The following is a 14,850-nucleotide window of genomic DNA, read 5'->3' on the forward strand; positions in this document are numbered from 1 at the left end:
TTTCACGTTTTGCTCTCTTGCCATTTGTATAATTTGGTCTTTTATAATGAGTATATAGTTAGATGTCACTGGTATGGTTAAAAAAATCAAAGAAAGCCTATAAAGCTCAAGCACACAATAATTTAAATATATTTTATGGCTGCTTTTTTGTGTGCTTTTTCTTAGAAAATATAGAAATCTTTTTTTAAAGTCTTAGAAAATATTTTAAGCTTAAAAAAGGTACTCAGGGAAGTTAAATACCACATGTCTTTTATCCTAAGACATTGATTTTAAGATATATCATTAATTTAATAACAGCTTTTCAGGAAAAAACAGGACATACCATCACACTGAATGTATAAAATGATTGTAAGATTCATTTCAACTTCACAAATGTTTCTAGATAAGATGACAATTATAATAAGCATCACATTTTGCAGAGAGTATAGAAGTGCTGCTAAGTAAGGCTGCAAGCTTGATTGTCCCCCTCTGATGAATGAACACATATGTGCTTGCAAACTGTTAAGGATCAACTTCTTCGTTTGCCTCTGGCAGGAATACTTACAGAAGAAAAGATCAAGAGTAAACTCACTGTCCACTGCTAACGTCTACGTGAAAAGCATATTCCTCCTGAGTAATGTGAGATCTCACCTTGTTTGGAAAAGGAAATTTGCTTGGTTCCACTTTGCCAGGTGCTTGAATAGCAGAAAGTGGTGGAAGCCAGGTCATCTCCTAAACAAGGGGATAAAAACAAAACAGTATAGTGATGCAGGGAATATTCGAAGTTAGTGGCACGCGAAGCAGCTATGCAAGCATGCCTCAATAAGGCACGAAAGGGTAATAAGGAATGAATATGGGATGGAAGATATTCTTTTGAAAAGGATATGAAACCCACTTTTGAGATTTCTTTTCCTAATTTTACCAATTTTTGACTCCAGGGCTATCCCCATGCTCCCTTTATACCTTAAAAGGGACTGCAAGGCTGTCCTAATTGCACGTCATTGAAGCCCCTGAGTAAAGGGACCAGTCACTAGTAAAAGTTCTATGGAAAATGCAGTATAGAGGGATCTGGGACTTGATCCCACAGAATTCACAGGATGCCTCTGAAGGAATGCACAAAGTCCTTTTAACTTTAGGGATCTTTATTAGAGGAGTTATTTATACTGTTAGAGAGAAACTGTGAGTTCCCAACCAGCTCCACACATCACTCTGGTCTTTGTAAAAATGACATTCATGGAGAAGTGGAAAAATAAATCATGTGTATAAAATAAAGAGAAAAGGGTGTCATTTTTATAACACGGTATTAAGAACACGATGCGAGCTTAACTTGCAATAATCTGTCATATACTTTTTGACATGAGCTGTGAGGGGGTGGGGGGGTTGTTTTATTCACTTCCAGTATTCTCCTTCAGTTTCATTTCCTGGAAGACAGTTGCAATCAATAAATGATTATGGAATTAAATTGATATCTGATTACCAAGATGCTAACTTGGAGTTTACAAATTGGTTCTGAACCCCATTTCTTGGTTTGCTTACACTTCCAAACCTGAGCAAACACAGAAGCAGTAGATGATCTATTTTAAGAAAAATGAGAATTCTCTCTCTTTAGGTGAGGACATTTCCTAACCTCCCTTTAGTAGGTGAGTGGATGTTGAAAAGGGATTCTTTTAGGTTTCTGGAATGAAAGGGTTTCCTGAGAATAATCTTGTGCCTTCTTTCCTTGGGTCACTCTCCTCCTCAGCACCTTAGATGGTGTAGAACCCACACAGGGAGCAGGGGGAGGGCGAGTGTGTTCAAAGCCAGCTTGGGAGGATATACTAAGCCCACATCATCTCTCCCTGATCATGACACGTGCCACAGGTGGTAGATGGGTCTAGCACATGTGCATTCAAGGTATTCATTCCCCATTCAGCTGTTACCAAAGCAAACCCTTTATGTCCCTGTGTCCTTCCACTTCTTGCTCCCCAAGTATCTGCCAGTGCACTGGTGTCCCTTTTGAGGAGGTTGTTAACCAGGATTGTCGAATTTGTACTCAGAGTGGTCTGTGTCTTTGTTGAATCAAGGAATTGGTCATCATTCTCAGAGTTGGGCCACCTTGTCTGGCCAGATCTCCCCCAGATTTCTGCTACCCAATTAAGAAAGCTATTAAGACACAAGTGGGTTTTCATTAGTTTCCTTTCTACAAATTGGCTCCCCCATATAGCCATCTTTCCTCTATAGCGTTTCTGATTTTTCTCTTTTATTTAAATTACTCTTTAGGATATGTGTGTTTTGCTATAATTGGTCTCAAATCTTTTGCAGAGGAGTTAGTTATCGATTACAAACCATGGAACCAATTATTCTCTTCCTCTGTTGACTGCCTGATATGTCCCTGAGTCTGTCCCACTGCTAATCAGCCGCTCAATAGCTTCCTTTACAATCACTCTTTGGCTTAAACAATTTAGATCGTATGATCCTTAGGGGCCCAAAATTGCTAAGTACAGACTAATTACTCATGATTAAACATCAGACTTGCACATACAACCCCCATATGTCCATGTTAACTTTGCATACAGATTCCATCTGTATACCAGAATGCCTTGTATATGTGCATTTTGTGTCTGACTGCTACCAAAAACACAGAAAAGACAAACGACTATTTCTGTGTGTCCCACAGCTACTCAGGAATAACTTAAAAGTCCATAAAAATATAAATAACAATACTTTCAAAAGAATACCTCCCAGACCAACAGCTTCTTATAACTGATACTTTCAGGTTAAAATTTGTTTAATACACAGTCCAAGAGTGAAAGAGCAGACAAGCTTTAAGACATCACTAAGCTGTGATCCTTAAGGGTAAAAACTGCCTTCCAGATCTTTGTATCTTAATCATAGTCCATCCCTGAGCACCCACTCCTTCACTGCATGGACGTTTACTGAAGATGCACTGTGCGCAGGCACTGTGATGACCTTATATACATAGGGTGCTCAGTCCAGTATCTACTGAACTTGAAAGTTAGGGTATCAGGTCTGTGACCACTATCAATCTTTTTTCCTGAATCCCAGTTATGCATGTAATCTTTTCTTTCCCTCCCTCCCTTCCTCCCTCCCTCCTTCCTTCCCATCCATCCATCATTCACCCATCATCCACCCAACCTCAAAAACCATTGGCACAGAAAGCAGATGCTACATCATCTTAGCTTGCTGTCCTCATGCAAATACCCTTCTCCTTTGAGATTTTGGCCTAATGGTTTTGACTCCTCAGCTGCTTTCCTTACCTCATTAAGTATGAGCTGCAACTTTCTCTCAGCCCACCCCACCCCTTTAAGCCAGCCTAATGGCTCCCTGCAAAGTCCCCTCCTATCCTCCCAGCCTTATAATACCCTCCTGTTGGCTTTTAAGGGCAGTAGGGCAATCTTGTGGATTCCCCAAGCACCTCACTTTACCCTTCTGGCCTTGTTCTTTTTCTGCATCCATCTCTGCTCTGCCTCAAAGTTTTGGCTTCAAAACCCTGAATTTAACTCTGACCTTTGGACTTCTGTTTTGAAGAATTAGCATCTTGGCTCTTCCTAGTCTACTCTCAGCCAGCTCATTCCATGGGCTCTCCAAGCCCTATTTTTCCTCAGCTAAAAAATGGCACATTAAATCAATTGCTCTTGAAATTTAACCACCCAATACTAACCACCAAACGGACATCTTAGCTGGCTTATTCCAGACCCTCCCACGAGGTGAAGATCACTTGTAGGTCCATACAAATCCCCCTAAGATCTCCAGTTTTTTTAATTATTATTTGTATTTTGCTGTTTACCCATAGCCTAGTTCTCTAAGTAGTAAAATCTCCAATTTTGGATCAAGCCCTCATTCTGGCTTCTCTGATCCTACACGTGGGCTGCTTAGAAAAAGGCAACTGTGCATACAGGTGCTGAAACAGAAGTAAAACAATGACTTCCCTACACACGGGCCCTCCATGTGGCTCTGGCCAGGCTTGTGTTCATTCCTCACATTTTGTGACTCTCCTGGAGACTTGCTTTGGTTCTTTCTCTCACAATAGGTGACCTGGCCTCCTATGACATCTAAAAAGCAAAGCTCTCAAAGTTTAAATGTTCCCCAAAGACAAATCTGTGGGTTCATGCCTGACCGCCGCTTCCTTCCCTCTGGTATGACTAGAAGAGGCCCATCCCCACCTGTGCCCTCCACCTGTTTGTTCCTGTGTGTGTATATATTTGTGTGTAGTTTAAGCATAATGAAATGAATACCTGCGAACTCACAAAACCCCTTCACATCATCCACACCTTATCATCTACTTTTCAAGAACCAGCTGTTACATAAGTCCTTCTGATTGTCAAGATCATTGGATTTTCTCGAATGCTTTCATTTCTTCCCCAAATTCTCTTCTCACAGCTCCTACGATGATGTCTTCCTTGCTCACCTCTACCCTCTAAGCTTTCTTCCTTTCTTTTCTTCTTCTTTTTCTTTCTTATTTTTTTTTGCTGAATCTTCTTTTCTCTCACTGTTCCTTGAATGTCTTGTGTTCAAGCTTTCCTCTCACTACGTTTCCTTTCTCTGGGTGACTGTGGCTTTACAAACCATCTAATATGCTGGTAATGCTCCAAAGTATATCCAGCTCTTAACTGCTTCCTCTAGATGTCTCCTGAACTTCTCAACCTGGGAGTTTGATGGTCAATTCAAACTCACCATGTTTAAAAATGAACTTTTATACTCCACAAACTTCTCCTCTTCTTGTGCTTTATATTCTTGTTAATGGCACTGACATCTATTGTCTACAAGACAGAATACTCATCCTAGACTCTGTCTCTTTTACTCCCTCTCCCCAGTAGTAACAGTAACACACATTTATTAAGCAATTAAAGTGTATCATACATGGTTTTAAATGTTTTACATGATTTACTCAGTATAATTCTCATAACAAACCTAAAAGGTAGTATTCATCATTCCCTCAATTTACAGGTGAGGAAACCAAGTCACTAAGAGGTTAAGTGATTTGCTGAAGTTCACCCCACAGCTGGACTTACCATATCCTGGGCTGCCTCTAGGTGGACCCAGGACCTTCTGTGTTCTAGCCATGGCCGAACTCCTGTCTCACTGCCGCCCCAAGCTGAGAACCCTGAATACAGCATGCTTCCCTGTTGTTTGCGAGGTTGTTCACTCATCTGGCAATACCCACTTCCATTTCCTCCTTTTCTATGAAGCCTTTTTTGGCCAAATCAAGCCACTATTGATTTGACCTTCCATTATGCCACATGTTCCATACACATATTCCTATTAGAACATTTGTCCCTCTGCTGTGGCTACGTGTTTATACACCTGTGCTTCCCCTCTAGCCTGTGATGAGCCCTCGAGGGCCAAGACTGCATCCTTTGTCTGGTGGCCCCAGCACCTAAAAGCTGGAGCATTTTTATTCAGAAATGAAACTTTTCTGTTTCATTTCACACATTCTGTTTTGTGTGGTAGTTTTATGAGTACATTCCTCAGTCTACACCCAACCATTTCTCCCTCTTCTGATGCTCTTCCCCCAATGTAGAATAAAATGAAACTTTTCATTTCTGAATAAATGCTGAATTGAACAGTATCTCTGCAATGTCTCTAGCTTCCCTTCCTTTCCATTACTTGAACTACCACCCTCATCACACCTTCATTACCTTTAACTTGGGTTACTTTAACAGCTTCCTGGTTGGTTCTCTTTCTTCTGTTAGCAGTCCATTCTCTACACCGCTGCCAACTGAATTTTCCTAAAGTGCAGATCTACCTGAAAAACTTCACTGCTCCCCAAATTTTCATATGCCATCATCACATACATAAAGCAATGATGATGAAGATGATGATGTCTCCTGTGGTGCTTTATAGTCTTGAGAATACTTTTACACAAATTTTCCCACTTATGCTCAACCTTTGAAATACCAATCATCATCTCTGTATTAGAGGTGAGGAAGTTAAAGCTCAAGAAGATTAACTGATTTGTCCAAGGTCCCTTGGTCCATAAATGCCACAGCTGAAGTTTGGCCATATATCTCCTTACTCCCAGTCTAGGATTTGTTTTTCACTCAATTGCATTTGCCCTCTAAGACCTCACCCTAGCCCTTGAGACCTTCTACAATGAGGTCTGTTTCCAGCCTCATGCCTTTTTATTGCTCTACAGATACACTACCTCCAAGGAAAACCATTCCCTTCCTTTCCTTACACTATACCCTTGGTGTGTGAGTGCCCTACCCCCATATGCTTCTGGATCTCTCTCCATCCATTAAGGATCATCTCAAGCATCTTTTTTTTTTTGACACAGAGCCTCACTTTGTTGCCTAGGCTAGAGTGAGTGCCATGGTGTCAGCCTAGCTCACAGCAACCTCAAACTCCTGGACTCAAGCAATCCTCCTGCCTCAGCCTCTTAAGTAGCTGGGACTACAGGCATGTGCCACCATGCCAAGCTAATTTTTTTTCCCCTATATATATTAGCTGGCCAATTAATTTATTTCTATTTATAGTAGAGACGGGGTCTCGCTCTTGCTCAGGCTGGTTTCGAACTCCTGACCTCGAGCAATCTGCCCACCTTGGCCTCCCAGAGTGCTAAGATTACAGGCGTGAGCCACCGTGCCCGGCCATCAAGCATCATTTTTTTCTTGAGACCTTTGCTGTTTCTTCTTCTTTTCCAATATAATATGATTGTTCCATTCTCATGCTCCTCCAAAGCACTTACTTCTCTCTTAGTAACTCACACATTCTGTTTTGTGTGGTAGTTTTATGAGTACATTCCTCAGTCTACACCCAACCATTTCTCTCTCTTCTGATGCTCTTCCCCCAATGTAGAATAAAAATAATACTTAGAAATCCTAATAATCTCTTTTAAGAGCATTCAGTTTTACTAAACATAATCCCCAAATAGAAATCCTAATAATCCCTTTCAAGAGCATTTGGATTTATGGAACATAATCGCCTAAAGAAGGACTATAAATTTCTTGTGAGAGGGATATTATCTACTTATGTTTGTAGACTGGAGCATCTTACATAGTGCTCAATATAAACTTGTTGAACTGAAATGAACACACACATTTCAATGCAAACTTGTTTGCTAATGTTGCTTTAATTATAGCTAAGCATTTCCATGTGATTTTTCTATCTAATGAATCCTATCAAGTAAGCACAGTAATAATTAAGAAAATACAGATGCTTAAATTATTCAGATCTATAAGAATTTCCAAAAAACATAAGAATTATTTAGATGTACTATTTTGATGCATTTGTAATGCAACGCAAATACAAAATATATAAAGTATACATAAAACAAAAGCTTCTGCACAGCCAAGGAAGGAAACTATCATGAGAGCAAACAGACAACCCACAGAATGGGAGAAAATATTCGCATGCTACACATAACGATAAAGGACTGATAACTAGAATCTATATAGAACTTAGGAAAATCAGCAATAGAAAATCAAGCCCATTAAAAAGTGGGCAAAGGACACGGACAGAAACTTTTTAAAGAAGACAGAATAATGGCCAACTAACGTATGAAACAATGCTCAACATCTCTAGTCATCAGGGAAATGCAAATTAAAACCACAATGAGATATCACTTAACTCCACTGAGAATGGCTTTTATCGAAAAGTCCCAAAACAATAAATGTTGGCATGGATGTGGAGAGATTGGAACATTCATACACTGCTGGTGGGATTGCAAACTAGTGCAACCTCTGTGGAAAGCAATATGGAGATACCTCCAAGAGCTAAAAGTAGACCTACCATTTGATCCAGCAATCCCATTACTGGGCATCTACCCAAAGGAAAAAAAGAGATGCTATAAAAAAGATATCTGTAACAGAATGTTTATAGCAGCACAATTCACAACTGCAAAGATGTGGAAACAACCCAAGTTCCCATCAAGACATGAGTGGATTAATAAAATGTGGTATATGTGTATACTATGTTGTTCTACTCAGCCACAAAAAACAATGCCTCTTGTATTATCCTGGATAGACCTGGAGCCCATTGTATTAAATGAAGTATCACAAGAATGGAAACACAAGCACCACATGTACTTGCCATCAAGTTGGTATTAATCGATCATCACTTATGTGCACATATACTAGTAACATTAATTGGGTGTCATGCAGGTGGGAGGGAGGAGGAGGGGATAGGTATATTCACACCTAATGAGTGTGGTGCACACCATCTGGGGGATGGACACGTTGTAGCTCTGACTTGGATGGGGCAAAAGCAATGTATGTGATCTAAACATATGTACTGCCGTAATATGCTGAAATAAAATATAAAAAAATCACAAAAATAAAAAGGCCAAAGGCACTTCTTTGACCCTAAAAAAAGTAACTTATAGCCGGGCGCGGTGGCTCATGCCTGTAATCCTAGCTCTCTGGGAGGCGGAGGCGGGCGGATTGCTCGAGGTCAGGAGTTCGAAATCAGCCTGAGCAAGAGCGAGACCCCGTATCTACTATAAATAGAAAGAAATTAATTGGCCAACTAATATATATAGAAAAAATTAGCCGGGCATGGTGGCGCATGCCTGTAGTCCCAGCTACTTGGGAGGCTGAGGCAGAAGGATTGCTTGAGCCAGGAGTTTGAGGTTGCTGTGAGCTAGGCTAACGCCATGGCACTCACTCTAGCCTAGGCAACAAAGTGAGACTCTGTCTCAAAAAAAAAAAAAAAAAAGTCACTTATAATGTTCAATGGATTTATAAAATTATTTATTATGTTAAAATCCCCCACTCGGACTATATGAGAAAATTAAGAGCAAATAGTCTATCTCTATTTCCTTTTCTAGCCCTTACTAGCTCAGTGAGCTTAGGTAAGTCACATGCTCAGTAAATTGCAGTGATGTCAAGCTGTAGACTTTAGAATCAATCAGATCTCAGCTTGTGGAGTCTTAGAACAGCGATACCCAATCTTTTTGGCACCAGGGACTGGTTTCATGGAAGATGATTTTTCCACCAACGGTGGGGGGGGGGGGGATTGAGGGCAGGGAATGGTTGGTTCCAGGATGATTCAAGCACATTACATTTATTATGTACTTTATTTTTATTAGTATTATATTGTAATGTATAATGAAATAATTATGCAACTTACTATAATGCAGAATCAATGGGAGCTGAGCTTGTTTTCTTGCAACTAGATGGTCCCATCCGGGAGTGGTAGGAGACAGTGACTGATGTGAGAACAGGCGGTTCCTAACGGGCCATGGACCGATACTGGTCCTCAGCCTGGGGTTTGGGGACCGCAATCTTAGAACCAGAGGAAATGGGGATGTTAACTATCCCATGGTTTAGTTACAAAGATTAAATGCGATTATATATATTAAGAAAATAGCATAGTTCATTTCATATTTAAGCATTCAATAAAAGACAGCACTGATTAATATCAAGCTGAGTTTTCGAATGGCCTCTAAAATGAGAAATATATTAATAATTTCTCTCTGAGCTTTAGTTGCTGGGAGTCTGAGATGAGAGAATATACGGTGAAGTGTTTTTTTACAACAGAGTAAGTATAATAAGTATCACGCAAGTGTAGCCTGTAATTAAGCTAGTAATTACTAATACAAACTACATATTACTAAAACAGAAAGTTAAAGAGATTATTACGATTCCTACGTATGATCTGTATTTTATATTGGAGAAAATGTCTCTAAGTTTCCTCATAGGAACAGATCGCTGACAAAATAATGTCAGTGGGATAATAAGATCTGATAAAAAGTAATTCATTTGTACCTTATTTCTGGTAATGATTTAAAATGTAAGCAAAGGTAATTTATCATTCCTGCTAGAATTTCACTTAGCTGCCTCCACTTGTTTTCTTTGTAGAGAAAGACAATTTCATGTGAGAATATCGAACCCTGCCACTGTCTTCACCGTCGCCACCCCCATCCGCTCCTGGTCTCACCGCTCCAACCACCCCTTCATCACTGCTCTGCTTCCTTCTACCCCAGCTGCCTATCCTTTAATCATTTCCTGGACCACATGTAAGACAGGAAGAGAAATATAATGTTTAAAGCCACTCACTCCGAAGTCTAGCTAGCTACCTTCCCTGCCCTTTCTTTGATCTCTCTGCCTTCCTTCCTTTTTGATTTTTCTTGCCACTCAGGAACAAGGTTTCCCCAGCCCTGAGAGGCCCTCAGTTTTGAGCTTAAGTTCCTTAGCCACTTTTTTTTTAAAGAGACAGAGACTATGTTGCCTAGGCTGGCCTTGAACTCCTGGGCTCAAGGGATCCTTCCTGCCTCAGGTCACGAGTAGCTGGGACTACAGGCATGTGCCACCATGCCTAGCTCCTTAGCTTTTTAGATACCCCAAGTGATGAGATTAAGATGTGCACCATCTGGGGGATGGTCATGCTGGAAACTCAGACTTGTGGGGGTAGGGGGGAAAGGGAATTTATTGAAACCTTAAAATCTGTACCCCCATAATATGCCAAAAAAAAAAACACTAAAAACCAAAAAAAAAAAAAAAAAGAATCTATATATCTATCTTATCTATCTTAACACAGCCTTCACCAGTCCCATCTCCCCACACAGATGTCTAGTTACCTAAGGGACATATTTTAGGGTGAATTCTTATTCTCTGGATAGCCTTAAAATGCCAAGACTCTTTATAATATACTCACTTTTCTCCTAAAATGAAAGAACAGATATTTAAACGATAAGGGTACAGAATATTGAATTTCTTTAGCTGTCTTACTTCTTCTCTATCCTCCATATACCAGTTTGTAGGAGGCTAATGGGGCACACCAGCCAGTTTCTATTTTCATGTTTACTGTATGGCACGACTGACCCTAATTCCCAAGAATTAGTAGACTTTCACAGCTCATTTTGCACACCCTCCTTCTCTCTCCAACTATCTGCTGACTTATTCCAATGTCACCTGCATTGGTCTGTTTTAGTACAAGTGGCAGGAAGCTCATGGCATCCATTCACTGAGCGGCACAGCTATTATTAAAGGAGAGAAGAGACAAAATTGAGTTTTGGCCTGAAGTCTAATCTTAGAGTTCAAAATGTGCAACCATGAAGATTTGCAAAGTAGAGTTTGCAAATAAACTAGAAAAAATTCAAATGATGTTTCAATTTCCCTATTAAAGCAAGTGAATAGAAAAACACTTCCCCTGTTCTCCCTCCCGTCTTCCCGCCACAACCTCCCTTGCACACTGCCAAAGAGGTGACCATCTGACAGTTACCATCCTGCCTTTGCTCAATAGCACCCAGTGACCTTGGTCCAATGGTTCAAGATGCTTTGTCACATGGCACCAACATGGACACTGAAGTGTTGCTGCCTGCTACTTCTTTACAAAGTTCCCCAAGCCAGATGGGCTTACTTCCTGTCCTGCCCGAGGGTTTCCTGACCCTACACCCTTTCACTTTTCCTTTCATGTTATTCCACTTCACTTCCCTCTCCATTCTTCCTCATCCTGGCCTCTCTGTGAAGTGCTGCCTTCATCGAGCTCTCTATCCTCTACCCTCTACTTATATATGATCTATGCCACTTATTTAACTATTGCATGCTGTGAGTTTTCTTTTTAGGTGTTAACCACCGTCAGATTATAATTTTTAAATTCCTGCTAGATTATAACCTCTTCCAGAGAAAGGATGTCTTTTAATTCTTCTGTGACTCTGCAAAGGCCAAGCACAATCAATACAATAATAGTGAAATGCCCTTTATAAAATTAAGAAAAGGACATGAGGTTGCAACTATGGTAGGGGCCTGAACTCTGCAAAGATATAGCCATAGTTAAAACATATATATAATCTGCCACTGTTCCTTAGCTTGCTTTCCTATTAATTGCTTATTACTCAGCAGTCACATAGCTGATAGCCAAAAAGATTCTCAGCTTTCTTCATTGTTCCCATAGATAACACCACTCTTGTGAAACCTAAGGCTGGTCTTTGGGATATCTTCCAGACCTTGCATTCTGGTGGACCAACTGATGCAACCAGACAAGAGGCCCATCCCAAGGAACCAATCTAACTGGTCTTGTGACCTGGGAACTGACTCAGTGCAAGAAGACAATTTCTACTTCCCAACCCTATCAAGTTTATCCCTAGCCAGTCAGCAGATCCAATTCCCCAGCTCTCTGCCCACCAAACTATCTTTAAAAACCCTGGCCACAAAATTCTCAGGGAGGTGAATTTGAGAAATTCATCCCATCTCCTTGCATGCACCCTGTGATATTAAACTCTCTGCTGTAACCCCTGAATCTCAGTGTACTACCTTCCCCTTGAGCAGTGGGCAATGAACTTGGTCAGGCAGTAACAATAGGAATTCAATTAACCACTCTGGGATTCTCTTTTCTCATGTGTCAAATGACGGCAACGATAAATTATACTTCTCCCACCAAGCACATGTGACTTTTGCTGGGATCAAGAGATTTGCCTGTCAGATGACCGCAGTTAACTCCAGAATTCTCTGTGCTCAGAAATTTATTCTTTCCTAAATAAGACACTAGATGAATTCTGCCACCGGAGAATAAAAATGTAAAACACTGAAGTTGATGTTTATGTGTGGCAGTGGCAATTGATCAGAGCATGATTTCATTTTCAGTTTCCGTATCAGAATAATCACTCAGCTTTTCAGGTCTTTCACACAGATTGAATATGTTAGGACACTCTTATTAGATAAGTACTGCAGGAGGAAAACATGGTAATTTTTACGACACCACATATCCTCTAAATCTGGTCAAGGAGAAAACACACCCGAGGGTCTGTAACTGGGAAGCTGAGCACCAGCCTTCTCCTGAGATGAAGTGGGAGAAACATACTCCTTCCCTATGGATCTGAAGGGTACATCCTACTGTCAACCCACCCCTGGCATCTGTGGGAAGATGGATTTAAACATGGATTCCAGGGTCAGACTTAAAGGTGGAGCAGACTTTGGCTCAGAACAAGGAAGTCAGCTGGGCACGGTGGCTCACGACTATAATCCTAGCACTTTGGGAGGCTGAGGCAGGAGGATCCCTTGTGCTCAGGAGTTTAAGACCAGCCTGAGCAAGAGCAAGACCCCATCTCTACTAAAAATAGACAAAATTAGCGGGGCATCCGTGGCAAGTGCCTGTAGTCCCACCTGCTCAGGAGGCTGAGGCAGGAGGATCACTTGAGGACAGGAGTTTGAGGTTGCAGTGAACTAGGATGATGCCACTTCATTTTACCCAGGGCAAAAGAGTGAGACTCTGCCTCAAAAAGAAAAGAAAAACAAAAAGAACAAGGAATTTATAGTCAAAACCTCTAAACTGGCCTTAAATCAATAAAAATTCAAGAATAACCTTATTTTACCACTCTGTAGTAGAAAAACCTATAGTTTGAAAAAAATATAGTACATTTGTGTCATTAATAGTTATAACAATTATTTTGATGGAAACACTACTTACTCATGGAAAGCTTTTGGAAAAATAGCAACTGCTGAAAAGAAAAGTGCTTTTTAAAGAAATCTACCTTTCACAGTATAGCTTAGGCTGCTAAAATGCCAGAAGCCAAAATTGCAACTGACTCAAGCACAGATACAAATAAGCAAATAAGCAATAAAACTCTGTAAAAACAGGGCTAGCAAAAATCACAGTGAGACTTTGTTTCTTTAAACTAAAAATTTAGGAATATGATCAATGTGAACCAAAATGGGCCTGAGAAGGGATTCCCAGGAGCTGTCCATGTATTTTCTGGTATCTCACACACACCCTGGGCGGGAGGTTATCACTGCCCACTGCCCGCAACGAGGTTAATCATCAAGGTATCAAATGGGGTGACGATCAGTGGAATCGGTGTGAGAAGCAGCTTGCAATTCAGGTTTCACAGACTGATGCGTACAAAAGTGCCCTTCAAACTGGAAATGCTGGGGTACCTAGGACCTGCACACCCCACTTGCTTCTTGGCCCGTAAACTTCACGCTCATCAAAAAGCAGAGGCTACATGGCATCCAGCCTGGCCTTATTTCCTCCATATTATAAAAAGTGCTCCTGATGTGATTGGAGACCCCAGCCCTCACCTCCTTGACTATGGCTGTCTCTGAGAACTCTGGACTCTCCACAGGGAGGATATGAACATTGAGGAAAGTTAAGATAATACAACCTCACCTTAAAAAAATTTTTTTTCATGCTAGATCTATTAGTCTTGGATTTTTCTGATGATTTCTTGTGCTAGGTGCAGTTTTACTGTTTTCTAGCTTTCTTCTGGGGTAGGAAGATGGGAGTGACCAGTCTCATTCTCTTGTCCCTTTGTGTTAAGTGCATATCTGTTCTACCTATGTGCTTAGAATCTTTTGGAACAATAAAAACCATACATTTCTAAAATATGTAGAGTCACCTGGCTTTCAATGTTCATTTTCTTACATGTGTTTAAAACACACTCTATTCCTTAATTCTTTAATTTGGGGATGGTTTTTAGAACTGAGTGTTGTATTAAAATGTTAGAAGTAGTAACATTTCTATTGTGCTCTCAGTACTTGCAGAAGATGATTTTGCTGGTGAGTGTACAGCTGCATGAACCGAGTGACTCTTGTTACACCCAGGCGACCACAAATTCACCACTGAGCTCCTGCTGCATCACTCAGACACCTGCTAGTTCCCAGCACTCTTACAACTCTTGCGCTCCTGATGAGCAGCAGTAATTGGTGTAATCTTAAATTTTTAAAAATGCTTTTTTCTGAGCAAAAGTTATTCTGTGAGAGCAAAGAAATAAAGATAAAAAAGGAAGGCATCTGAGGAGCACTGAGAGGACTTCCCAAATTCTGAATCTGGGGCTGGTACTTCTCTTTGCCATTTCTGAGAATAAATCATGGTAAGTCTAGGTTTATAAGAAGTGAGCCAAATTTCTGACCAGCTCATGAGAAAAGGCAAGTCATTAATTATGCCACTATCACTTTATTTCTGACTCACATGATACCTTTTAGTGGTAGCACA

General features: G+C 40.6%; 1 protein-coding gene across 1 annotated transcript in view; it reads right to left on the bottom strand.

Annotated features, from left to right (window-relative positions):
- Nucleotides 1-14,850, bottom strand: part of AFF3 (ALF transcription elongation factor 3) — a 539,111-nt gene that overhangs the window by 182,722 nt on the left and 341,539 nt on the right. Inside the window, exon 9 of the mRNA XM_012787032.3 lies at nucleotides 631-711. Within this exon, the coding sequence (XP_012642486.2) occupies nucleotides 631-711 (81 nt within the window). The remainder of the gene's footprint in view (nucleotides 1-630; nucleotides 712-14,850) is intronic.

The sequence above is a fragment of the Microcebus murinus genome, chromosome 3 (genome assembly GCF_040939455.1).
Source record: "Microcebus murinus isolate Inina chromosome 3, M.murinus_Inina_mat1.0, whole genome shotgun sequence".
Lineage (NCBI taxonomy): Eukaryota > Metazoa > Chordata > Mammalia > Primates > Cheirogaleidae > Microcebus > Microcebus murinus.